The following is a 13,047-nucleotide window of genomic DNA, read 5'->3' as shown; positions in this document are numbered from 1 at the left end:
TCAATTCCATCAAATTATGTACTTTGGTGAATAAAATTTGCTATGTAATTAAATAAATAGCATCAGATGATTTTAATCTTGTGAAGAGGCATTGATTTGAAGAAAGGAAAAGGAAAAGAAAACTTGTGAAAGAAGGCATTGTTATGTCATTCAAATTGAAGCCTAAAGAAATTCCAGTACACTGTCAATATCCTGAATTGGCAGACAGATTTCTATGAACCAGAGATCTAAGTTGTGGTCGCCGTTTTGTTCTTGTTTACTTCCAGGTTAAACGAGGAGTTCTGTCAGGCTTGACAATGTTCCCATCAGAGTCGTAGATTATGACACCAGAAAAATCTGGCAGCTGACACTTACCACCCATGAGTATGTTCTTCTGCCAGACCGAGTCTTCTAGCTCACCACTATTAGTATCCTCCATGCCTGCATCATAGTTTCCGGGTTGAATGTGTTCAATAACAGGATCATCTTCGAAAAAGTCAGTGCAAGCATTCCAATGACGACGCCATTTACGCGAATGGGATGCACACATGAGCAATGCCATGGCACAAAATGCAAGGGTCATTGCGGCCAGGCCGACTTGAAATGCGCTTGGTACAGGGTGTGTCAAAAGAAGATGGCGAGCCATGATGAATTTGAAGATGGAGATGGACTTATGGTCTCACAGTTTTATATAGTTTCAGAATTGCCTACTAGGAGTAGTTGAAATTGGAGGATTTGTTAGGATTTATATATTGTGTGGTTTTGGTAATCTTGAAACTCCACTGGTTCCGTAGTGATTGTTTGCCTTTTTCCTTGATCGTTAGTTGGCATTTTGGTGAGTTTGGGTAACAACTTCATCCACCAAACGTACTAAAAACATTAAGAGAGAATACTTGCATTATTATTATTTTTTTTTTTTTGAAGTAATCTTTTGCAGCAAGAAAATTTTTATATGAAAACAGAAAAGAAGACACCTTTTAAACTAGCTTAATTTGATTTCTTGATTTACCTTGTCTTTCAGAGTTTCTTCAGGCTTCTCTTCATTCTACGTTGTTCACATTCAACCATTCTCACAAGCCATTCAGGATTTCTATTGGAGCGCACAAGATATCCCTCCCACTCCTGGAGTATTGAATCTTTAGAATCTATAGAGCTATCATACTTAGGGATGACAAAAATCCCCACTGGGTCAGGTTCCCATTGGGTCCCTGGCCCTACGGGAGGAGATTTCAGGGGAAAAAACCATGAGCAGTACAGGAATCTCCAAATTTTAAAAATCTCTGGTCAGTGATGGACTGAGATGGTATTGTTATCCCCATCTCCGAACCCGGCCCGATAAGTCATATTTATTTTGAATTAATAAATATAATATAATATAACAGGTAAATATAATAAATATTTTTGTTACAACGTATAACAATTTCTTTTAATATTTGATCTTGGGATCTGATTTTGGTTTTTGGGTTTATCACGAGTTTTTTTACTGAAGTGCTTCTAGTTTGCTTTCCCTCTCACTTTTAGTTGTTTTGGCTATATTCTTATGATTTGGCTTTCTCAAATTTATTATTTTCACAGAATCAATTTGAAGAGCATGCAAGAGGAGAATTATTTATGTATTTATTATAAAGTATAATGATTTTTTAAAATATAAAATTCGTGGAATTGGAGCGGGTTTGGGAGGCATTTCCTAGATGGGGACGGGGATGAGGATTCCCCAAAATATTCTAACCGGAGATAGGGGCAGGGATTGAGGTGAGGTTATGGAGCGGGCACGAGAATGGTATTATCATACCCGGCCTCGAACTGGCCCGTTGCCACTCATACTTCATGCATGCAAAAGATAATCATTAATAGTCACTTAGTACCATGTGGTGGATGGGTTTTGCTCTCGCGATGTCAATCGATGCTAGCATATTTATAACTTACATATGAATTATCTTCATAAGACAAAAATGGATGCATTCCACACTAATTCACGTTGTTCTTGAATAACTGTCATTTCTCTCCCCTGATAGTCGGCAAATTGTCTTCTCAAGGTGAAGACAATATGCAAAACATGTGGTAAAATGTGAGCACAACCAAAACTGACATGAATTTGAGCCAAGATTGAGCCAAGAGAAACCTTAGCCCCCTCTTTCTCAAAAAATACTTCTAGAGTCGTTTTCACTTTGAGAAAGGAGGAAGCCATTGTTTCTCCTCCCCTCTCCCCTCTTCTCTTCCACCATTTTTAGTGACAGGACCCGACCCAATTTCCACTTTGAAATTCGAGCCAAGTCCTGTGCGTGTCCGACACCTGGCGAATGTCGGGCACAAAAGACCTTTTTTGCCCTCTTACTTCAATTTCTCTTTAAAATTTCCTTAGACTTCTGCCGAAAATTCGGCAGAGTCTCCCCTGTATTTTGACCAGTCCCAAAATTCCACCTGTAAACAATCTCAAATATTTCCACCCAACTGCCAGAATAGGATAAACCAAAATTTGCCAGATTCAAATTTTCCAATAAACTCGATATCAGAGCAATTTTCTAAAGTTCACGGGTTTTCAGGAAAAATTTCTACAACTTTACCTGACTTTGAAGCGTGGAGGTTAAGAGGGCCCGGTGGTGGATCCTATGCACTTCTACAACCTGGGGGCGAAAAACAAGTTTTAAACTGTGAGTGGACAAAAAGTGAGATTCTTAAAATCCAGCTAAAATATAATTACCCCAATTTTGAAATAACTAGGGATATATATACATCGAAAATTTAACTATATCTCCATATAAAAGATTCTATAAGCATGAATTTGTATACTAATGAAGAAACTTACATAATCGATCTGATATAAAGATATTACTGCCTGGAAGAATCAAAGAACTGGTATACTGAATAAAAATACCAAAAATACACATGTGCAATTACTGAGAGACCAATATAAAATGACTGAAAATCATCCTTGAATAAAAGAAAGCTCAAAATCCTTTAAAACTTCGTTCGACAGAATTTACTAAAAAAAAAAATGAGTAAACAATATCTGCAGTAAAAGCTTTAAAATCCTTTAAAACTGCCCCCTAATTGTACCCCTGTTATATCCGTCAATTCCCTGGCAGGTCTCGGGCGCCACGCAGTCCACCCGAGCCGCAAACTGGCGAAATTAGGGGACTATGATCAGCCTGTCCCGCCGGCAGATTCCTCGGTGACACCAAATCAGCTCGAGTCGCTCTGGCAGGATGCAGGGGACCGTCGTCAGCCTGATCCGCAATCCTGGCAGGTCTCGGGGACACAGAGTCAGCCGAGCCGCAATCTTGGCAGGTCTCGGGACACCAAGTCTGCTGAGCCGCAAATCCTGGCACTCACGGTCCAAGCGTCCCCTTAACTCGTGAGGCAAAGTCAAGTACACTGACTGAACTATAATCAGACTAGATGTCCGTAGACATCGGTCCGACTCTGGGTAATCACCATAAAAAAAACGGGTACGAGGTGGTTTTAAAATAAATTCCTTTAAAAAGAAATATCTGAATAATAATTGTAAAACTCAAGTCGTGCTGCGGTCTCAACTGATTCGAAACTCAAACTCTGTTTCTATAACTGGTAAATAAGCAGCACCGACTTATAGAACTATTACTGTAATAATCGTGTTTGGAACCATAATAAAACATACTCAAGATCAAATAAGGAAATTTATTCGAATAAACTCATTTATAAAAACTCATTTATATAAAATCAAAATAAAATCACTTATAAAATCTTATTTATGGAAATCATCTATATAACTCATTTATAAAATAATTTACGAAAGAAAGTCCACTCACAGATGGTCCGAGCTAAATCGACCCTTTGAAGGTTTCTCCTGCTAGTCGGCTGGACCTCTGATACTTGATTACCCATGAATAATAAATCAGTAAACCGCTGAATAAAAGAAGTAAATTAAACACCCTGCCCCCGGCTCCTAGAAATACGTGCACTCAAAACCAAGTCACTCCTGAGCCCACATTAGCTTTTTAGATAGTTAGAACGGTCTTAAGAGACCCGAAGCCTTACTAAGCGATAAACTGCCAGATCAGCCGATCCGGGACCCCGTGGGTCCACGATATCCGATGGCTAATCTGGGCTCCCCTGAAGGTTCCTTACAGAGGAGGAACCATGTTCTGCGAGTTTGGTCCGAAACGGACGGTCGGATTAGCCAAAATTGCGTTATCGCTTAAAATCCAAACCCTAGCCCCAGGGTTCGCGATTTCGGAGTATCCGGGACTCCGATTCGCAATCCGTCGAATCCTACGCGATCCTGAAATCACGTAGACTGACATATCCAAAATTCAGCGCGATCCAACGATTACACGACACTGCACCCACGGATCGCGCGATATGGACAATCCGTTCGGGGCTCAAACGGACTCCGAATCGAGATCCGCGAAATCCCACGCTCTCGTGACGACAAGAGGACCTCAAAAATGGCCAGAGCCGTGCCACCACCCTGGGCCACGCGCCGCCACACGCGCGGGACAGATCGGGTGTCCAAAGCGATTTCGGGTGGCCGAAGAATCTCGGAACCAAGACTCCAAACTCTTACCCTAGGTAAAACACCCCATTTGGAGTCACTTTTGTTCTTGGCCCACCCCCAAAAAGTGACCGAAAACAGTAGTTTCGAAGGGCCGAAGTTCGGCCGAATTTTCAAGTTCAAAATCGAACTCCTTAGAGCTAAAATCGATCGAGACCCATATACCCATTAGCTAGAACACGAAAAATAGCTGAGAAACCATACCTTACTCGATCGATTTGGTGGAGAAACGAAGGAGAACTTCGAGCTGGAAGTTTAGGTAGCTTCGAACGAACCTCCGTCGGAAAACACGATTTTCCGGCCAGCTGAGGGCGGCCCCAGGGTTGAGGTCGGTTGGAGAAGGTAGGGGACTCGATGGCGGTTCCAACGCCACCGGTCCCGTGGCCATTGGAGCTCGGAGGCGGCGCCAGCACCTTCTGGAAGTCGGTGGCCCGTTTCACGCAGAGTCTGGGTTTATATAGATGCAACTTCGAAATATTTACGGTTATGCCACTGAGACTCTTTTGACCATAACTTTTTCGTTACAACTCCGATTCTGGCCCACTCCGTGTCTACGGACTCCTTTCGCCGTGCTCTACGCAATGGCGCAAGCGAAATTCCCAAATTCTTTCTCGATCAAAAAGTCAAATTTTCCCCCATTAATAATGCAAGGGCAAAATGGTCTTTTGACTAAAAGATATTTTCCTTACTTTTTAGATATTTTGTTTTGGGTTCTTACATTTAGAGACAAAGGTTTTTCCTATTTGTCTTTGTTTTGTTATGATTTTCCTCCAACCATCACATGCGGTTGCGTCTCAACGTCAAATCTCCACCTACATTTCGACGTCAGATCTGCTAAAATATGAAAACTATGAGAGAATATTTGTTTGTGGGAATTTTCTGTGTATTTTTCTCCTTGTAAGAGGTCATATTTATAATACAACGAAACATGAATGGGCAAGTAAATAATAAATTCCTAAATCTATTTGCAGTAGGAAATCATGAATTAAAGTAAATCAATTACAATTATAATAGGAATTCTTGGTGTGTAAGGAAAGTAAGTCAATATCCACAAGTCACGCCAACATTCCCCCTCACGTTGGTGCATAGATGTCGCCAATGCCCAACTGATCTAGTGAATTGTGGAATGCTTTATTGGAAATCGCCTTTGTCAACATATCCGCCAATTGATACTCTGATTTCACAAAAGGAAACTGAAACACTTTAGCCTCAAGCTTTTGTTTGATGAAGTGTCGATCCACCTCAACATGTTTAGTACGATCATGCTGAACCGGATTTTGTGCAATGGCTATAGCAGCCTTGTTGTCACAAAAGAGATTCATTGTGGATGTAGGTTTATGAAGTGTCGATCCACCTCAACATGTTTAGTACGATCATAACCGCAATGGCTATAGCAGCCTTGTTGTCACAAAAGAGATTCATTGTGGATGTAGGTTTATACCCAAGTTCAATAAGCAACTTTCTTAACCAAAGAAGTTCACAAATCCCTTTAGTCATGCCTCTGAACTCGGCTTCTGCACTGGATAAAGCTACTACATTCTGTTTCTTGCTTCTCCATGTCACCAAATTACCTCCCACGAATGTGAAGTAACCCGATGTGGATTTTCTATCTGTTACATTACCTGCCCAATCTGCATCTGAATAACCATCAATATTTAGATGACCATGCTTTGAGAACATAAGTCCTTTTCCAGGTGCAGACTTCAAATATCTAAGTATCCGAAGAACTGCATTCATATGGTCTTCACTTGGAGAGTGCATAAATTGATTGACAACGCTCACCGCATAAGCAATGTCTGGTCAGTATGTGACAAATAGATCAATCTTCCCACTAACCTTTGGTATCTTTCTTTGTTAGTTAGAACTTGATCCGGATATTCTCCAAGATGATGATTCTGAACAATAGGAGTGTCCACAGGTTTACAATCTAGCATCCCTGTGTCTGTCAACAAGTCTAAGACATATTTCCTTTGAGAGAGAAATATGCCTTGCTACGATCGAGCCACCTCAATTCCCAAGAAATACTTGAGTCCACCTAGATCCTTCATCTCAAACTCAGTAGCCAGATAGTCTTGTAGCTGTGATATTTCCTGTTTATCATTCCCAGTAATAATCATATCATCAACATAGATTATTAATGCTGTTACCTTCCCTTTTCGATGTTTCAAGAACAGAGTATGATCTGAGTTGCACTGTTTGAAACCATTGTTCTTCATTGCCATGGTGAACCGTCCAAACCATGCACGTGGTGATTGTTTCAATCCATACAATGCTTTTCGTAACCTGCAAACTGTTCCAGTCTGAGTAGTATTATATCCAGGAGGAATGTCCATGTACACCTCCTCCGTGAGTTCGCCATGTAGAAAAGCATTCTTTACATCAAACTGGTGTAGTGGCCAATCCAAATTAGCTGCAAGGGACAATAAGACTCTGACGGTGTTTAACTTTGCAACTGGAGCAAAGATTTCTTCATAGTCTATACCATAGGTCTGTGTGTATCCTTTTGCCACAAGTCTTGCCTTGTATCGCTCGATAGATCCATCTGCATTGTGATTTATAGTAAACACCCATCTACATTCGATAGTCTTTTTTCCTCGGGGTATAGTCTCCAATGTCCAAGTCTGATTTTTCTCAAGGGCTTTCATCTCCTCTTTTATAGCTTGGACCCACTTAGGATCTTTCAATGCTTCAGAGACCTTGGTTGGAATATGAATAGCAGACAACTGATGCACAAAAGCTTTGAGTGGTTCAGACAGCTTCTCAGTGGATACATGATTTGCAATTGGATACTTGGATGTCTTGCCAATATCAGGTGAATAACGGTTTGGTGGCTTCCCACGATTTTGCCTAAAAGGTAATTGATATCCAATAGTTTTATCATCTAAATGCACAAGTCTAGTAGGAGTAGTTACCTCAAGGATATTCTCAGGAGATTGGTATGTTGGTACTATTGAGTTAGAGAGGGGGTCTTCATCTTGTTGTTTTGTATTGTCTGTAGGTGTGTGACTCGGATCAGAAATATCTTCGCATGGATCAGGTGGGTCAGGCAATTGGTCGCTTTTCAACAGAGAGTAATCTCGTGCTCCATACTCGGAATGATCAAACATAAAGATCTCCATCACCTTTTGTGATGGTTTCTTTATGTTTAAAAGTCGCAGAGACTCTTTGGGTTCTCTGTGTAGTTTTCACATCTCGTTTTGTGAGAGCTTTTCATCTCTCATTTGTGAGACTTATATGTATTGTTATGACTTGGTTTTTTCAAGATTTATCTCTTTTTAATTATTTTGAGTTTGCAATCTTAGTTGGAATGTCTATGGCAGAGTTTTTTCGATCCTGCATAATCATTAGTGGATGTGCATCATATTGTCATAAATATGATGTTAGATTACTCCGTTATTGTATGGCGCTTTGTGGCTAATGACTATTTTGGCTAAATTACAAATACAATCCTATAATTTCTATAAAATTATAAATAAATAATAACAAAAGCGATAGCGAGTTGAGTCGAGCCGAGATAAGCATAGGTCTATGAGATTTATTCGAGTTTAGAAATGAGCGTGAGTTTGAGTATTACTCTTCACTCTTACTAGAGAAGGACAATTGAAGCATATAATATAGTGAACTAGAAGTTTATTGATTTAAACACTTATATGCCTTGGGCTGACCATTTGGGTTTAATTTTTACTTTAGTAAAATATTTCTGTAGTTTAGATTAAATTAAAATAGAATATCATTTACAAAAAATTTCAGAAATATATTTTTTGGGATTAATTTTTAATTTTTAATTTTGTCAAATTTTTAGGGTTTAATTGGGTAGAGACTGATGATGGGGGTTTTAAGTCTCTCGTCTCTTTGCTTCGGTAATTACAAACATTTCCTCTTCTGCAAATTGGGAGGGAGAGAAAATGCATTATCAACATTCACAAGCTTCGCTTTGCAAATTGCTTTGCAGACGCTCTTTCAATGGTTCTCCAAAGCTCTTTTCCCTCAACTCGCTCACAACGAGTCCGGCTCAGTGCGTTTCAGACTCAGCTCCATTGCCGAAACCCAAGACTCCTGAGCTTCTTCTTCACAAACCCACCACAAATTCCCCCCATTGTCTTCACCCGACGTTCTCGAACTCATCCCAGTTCATAAATCGTCATAATCTGAGACAATTCAGCGGTGGGGCGGATGGGTTTGATCAGAACAAAGAGGTGGACATGATCAACCTCAAGTTTGCAGAGGCAAGGGAGGAGATAGAGATGGCCATGGAGTCCAAAGAGACTGTTTATTTTGATGAAGAGGCAGAGTGTGCTCGAACTGCTGTGAAGGAAGTGCTGGACCTGTTTGATGGGCTATTGGCGAAGTCGCCGGAGGACAAAAAGGCAGCATTGCAGAGGGCGATGGGGCTCAAGATTGAGCAGTTGAAGGCTGAGCTGAAACAGTTGGATGAGTGATAATGAGGTTGGTGGATATGAGGTTTTGCCCCTGTTTTCGTGTTTCGATCAATTCGTTTATGCTTTGATTATGTAATTTCTGATTTTTGACGACAAGTTAGGCAAAGAGTTGGTGGTACTAAATTAGGGATGATTGTTTGAATAATTGGCTGTTTGTATTTTACAAGAAAAGGAAATAAATTATTCAAATCTTGCTAATTGTGGAAATTGGTGTACTCTGCAGTTCATGTTCTAAATTGCATTCTTGCTAATTGCCTTATGCATTGTGCAGAAAAATCTAGGATTTTTTTTTATACCATGTCTATAATCCTTATGTTTTTTTGTTTTTAGTATCATTTATTCTAAGAGTAGATGAAACCAGTCAACTGAATGGTATAAAGAGTTATTAGTGATATGGTGCCTACATATTTTGCGGGTATTTAAGTTATATTGGCATTGTTATTTGTAAAGGCGAAATCCATTAGATAGGACCTGGCAATTAGATCCTATTCCTACCAGTAAGATTAGTTGCTACCAATCAAATACCCAGGAAAACCAACTAAACAAGTTAGTTCATTCCAGAAACATCTAGCAACAATAAGGATCTTACTTAAGATACAAGTAAGGCACAAATGAAAGGTTTTTTTTAAAGCCTGATGGAGCCATTGCCTTCGCCAAAACAATTGATTATTTTTTCGTCAGAAGCCATATTTTCCAGTCTCTGGTGTTGAGGACCCAAAACCTATGCTGCTGCATGATCACAACCGTACCCTAATGTTGTCACTCTGCAGAAGGAAATGTGCTAACATCACCCACTACATCAGTTGGTACTCATTTCTATAAACTTTCTTGTTTGTTTGCATAATTCAAAGCAAGAACCAATAATATATAGTTAGAGAATGCCCCAATCTTTAAGAGGTACAGGAGCTTTGAGGATAGTTAGCTAAGACTCTTAAATGGTCTCTTAATTTATGTTTGGGAGCTTGAGGGCTAGTGGCGGAACACATTGTGAGTTGCCAAATATCCCTCAGATGTCATAAAAAAAAAAAAACTGCAAGGTCCATGAAGGGAGACAGGCTTGCATAATTGATTCTTGTATCTGTCAATCTCGGTTATCTTTTTAACCATAAAAGAAACTGCAAAATATTGAAAAGTTGACCACTATTGATCAGGAACTGGACTTCTTTTGGAAAACCTAGATAATTTTGAAAGTTTGCTCCAACTCTTGGTAATGTAGCTAAATCAAATAAAACTTCTAGGGAGACCTACATTCAAATATGATAAAGTAAAAGTGCAGATATGTTATGCAAATGCATGTCTGGTTTGTTACTGTTCATTTATCTTCTTCTCCTCTTCGTTCTCTTCTTCTTCTTATATTTAATTAAGTTTGTTGATTTCGATTCTTACAATTTCTTTTTCCTTTAGTCATTCTTCCCTGTGTGTGTTTTCCATATTTTTCCAGCATCCCTTATCAAATTCAGGTAGGACCTGAACTGATCTTTTTAGTGCACAAGTGCACTATCTTCTTTCCTGGTACTAAACTGTGGTTGGTGGCAGTATGAAAAAATGGAAGTTTCGGTTAAATCTAAACACTTTTATTTGGTAATTGATGATCCAAGATAGCTTAAATGATTTGATTAAGAGTTCTTATGAGGGGTTATCTTAAGATGGGTCACATTATTTTGGAAGTCCTCTTTTTCACTGGTGAATACAGACATTGAAATTCCTCTTATGCACTACTGTTTCTCATACTAAGCTCTGATTGATTGCTCTGCAAATGTAGAAGAAAATAAAATCTTGTTCCCCCACAATTTGGGTGTATTTGCATTGTAGGTTTCTAAGGTGCAATAAGCCCAATGAAATTCTGGAAGAAGGAGATTTGATACTAATACAGATATGTAATATAAAGGCTGATGCTTAGAACAGGTTATCTAAAGTTGACAAACCCATATAGGGAATCAGTGAAAAAGGCTTCTGGAAATTACCTGGTGCTGGAAACGCCTGAGAAATAATATTCATTGTTTCATCCTTTATTTTTAAATATTTTTCTTAAGAAGCATTTCTTGAGTTTAGCTTGTTAATGACATTTTCTTTTTGTCGTTTTGAATGAAATAGTTCCTAAATAGTTTAGCACTATGCTTAGTGTTTTTAAAAAAAAAAAAATTTATTTCAATGCAATCACTATTGAATAAATAAGAGAATAAGATTGTACAGGAGAATCCTCCACTCCAAACCTGTTTGATGTGGTATTTAAGAACTTTTTAGAATGAGGCACAGGAACCAAGTTTAAGTAAAGAAACAGCTGCTAAACTAACTACAATGGCTAGCAATAGTTTTGCTAAAACCCTTTTTCTTTTTTTTTCTTTTTTTCATTTTATGATTTGAGAGTAACGTTGACAGGTGAATGAGATTTGCATTTATTTTAGGCATAGGTGCAAAGCTCTGATATTATGTTGACTATATTAGGATTTAAAAATGATTTATTTCGTTTCACTTGTATTGAATTATTTTCAGGAGCTTAATTTATTTTGGGGGTTTCCTATAGGCCTTATTGTGATAGGTGGCTTCAAGTTGACTCTGAGTTTATCCTAATTCCGTCTCCTGTTTTGTTACTTCTCATATTCAATCTCTCTCTCTCTCTCTCTCTCTCTCTCTCTCTCTCTCTCTCCTTTTTTCTATTATCTTTATCCTCTATCCATATTATTTTCTCTGTCCTGCATCAATTTAGAAACAGAAATAATGGTACTAGATTTTGATAAGTGAATGTGCTGGCCAGCATTCGAGTTCATTTGATTGTATATTCTCCTTTTCTTTCACACGCTAGGACGCCACAGGTGTAGCATAGAAGAGACCAAAAGAAGATGGATAAAGAAAAAGCAATTGGCACAAGTATGTTGAAGCATTAATAGGTTTGCAGAAGAGGACATGGTTTGTCATGTGGTGGGCATGGGCTATCTAGATTAGTCCTTGGAACTACTCTATGGTGGCCTTCCAATTGTGGAGGCTCCAAAATATGAATTTACCTGACTCCACCTTGATGATTTTGCTGTGCCATAATGTCTAGAATCAGTTGACTGAATTGAATAATATAAAAAAAGAAGAAGATATTAAGAGAATTAAGATATCATTGAACAGATTATGTCCTCCAATTTCTTAAGTAAAGTTATTTCTTTGTATTGCTCATTGGTTTAGTAGAAAAGAAACTTATAATGGTGGGAACAGAGTTGGGGAGGATGACTGTTCTACAAATGAAATGGTGCAACTTCTACTGTTGTGAAGTTATATATTGAAATACTCTAATCTCCTCTATATGAGACACCTTAATTTAGGAAATTTCTATTGCGTATGGTTTCGATAACGATAAAACTGAAACATTGTCAAAAACAGACTAGTGGATTACCTCTATTTTACCAGGAAAACTTCTTTTACATTTTTTAAAGTATAAAGGAAAGTTTCGATTACATTTTTGAAAGTATAATTTTTCCTAATCTAGTGTAACATAGAGGAGATTGGAGTACTGTATTTTCATTTATAAGGACGTGACAGACTAGATTGGAGTATTTCAAATGAAATGGTGCAAGTTTGCAAGTCCCTTCATAATGTAATGCTGGAGCACTGATAGAATTGGGGATATATATATATATATATATATATATATATATATATATAGGGTGCCCCCAATTCTATCAGTGCTCTAGCATTACATTATCTTTGACGCTGCAAATAAAAACTTTGCTAGAGACTGCAGTAGAAATTCTGAAAACTACAATCAAGAAAGAAAGATGCGATGGGGAGGCGGAGGGAGAGGGAGAGGGGGTATTTAGTGATTGAAAACATATGCATCAGTCCTCCTCATGCAATTAATGTGAGTAGGGTAGAATGTAGTTAACATGCAGAAGATGGTAGGTGAAGATGGTGATTTTTCATTTGGTTTGATTGAATTGAATGGATGCAAGGCTAGTGCCAAAATAAGTATTTAGTGATTGAATTACTAGTGATAATCTCAATGGCTGTTGGTGGCCATTAATCTTAATTTTCATTCTTTAATTTTGCACCTACAGTCTACATGAAAAGGAATGTCACTCTCACACATACTACTAACTCATCACACCGGTA

The 13,047-nt window shown here is 38.5% G+C and overlaps 2 protein-coding genes across 3 annotated transcripts; one reads left to right on the top strand and one right to left on the bottom strand.

The window, feature by feature from the left end:
* Positions 1 to 256: 256 nt before the first annotated feature.
* Positions 257 to 562, bottom strand: LOC117638285. Its single transcript, XM_034373424.1, has one exon. It carries the CDS (start codon positions 560 to 562, stop codon positions 257 to 259), a length of 306 nt encoding a protein of 101 aa, XP_034229315.1.
* Positions 563 to 8,319: 7,757 nt separating this feature from the next.
* On the top strand, positions 8,320 to 12,164 carry LOC117637625. 2 transcript variants are annotated; one of them, XM_034372557.1, is made up of 2 exons: positions 8,320 to 8,959; positions 11,756 to 12,164. In XM_034372557.1, the coding sequence occupies exon 1, from the start codon at positions 8,419 to 8,421 to the stop codon at positions 8,950 to 8,952; it is 534 nt and encodes a 177-aa protein (XP_034228448.1). In that variant the 5' UTR covers positions 8,320 to 8,418; the 3' UTR covers positions 8,953 to 8,959; positions 11,756 to 12,164. The 2 variants fall into 2 exon arrangements, with proteins under 2 accessions (XP_034228448.1, XP_034228449.1); XM_034372558.1 differs by lacking the exon at positions 11,756 to 12,164 and adding an exon at positions 10,765 to 10,824 and having other exon boundaries at positions 8,370 to 8,959.
* The last annotated feature ends 883 nt before the right edge of the window (positions 12,165 to 13,047 follow it).

This window comes from Prunus dulcis, chromosome 8 (assembly GCF_902201215.1).
Source record: "Prunus dulcis chromosome 8, ALMONDv2, whole genome shotgun sequence".
In the NCBI taxonomy this organism is placed as follows: domain Eukaryota; kingdom Viridiplantae; phylum Streptophyta; class Magnoliopsida; order Rosales; family Rosaceae; genus Prunus; species Prunus dulcis.
The sequence above is the reverse complement of the archived record's forward strand: the minus strand, read 5'-3'. Positions and strand labels throughout refer to the sequence as shown.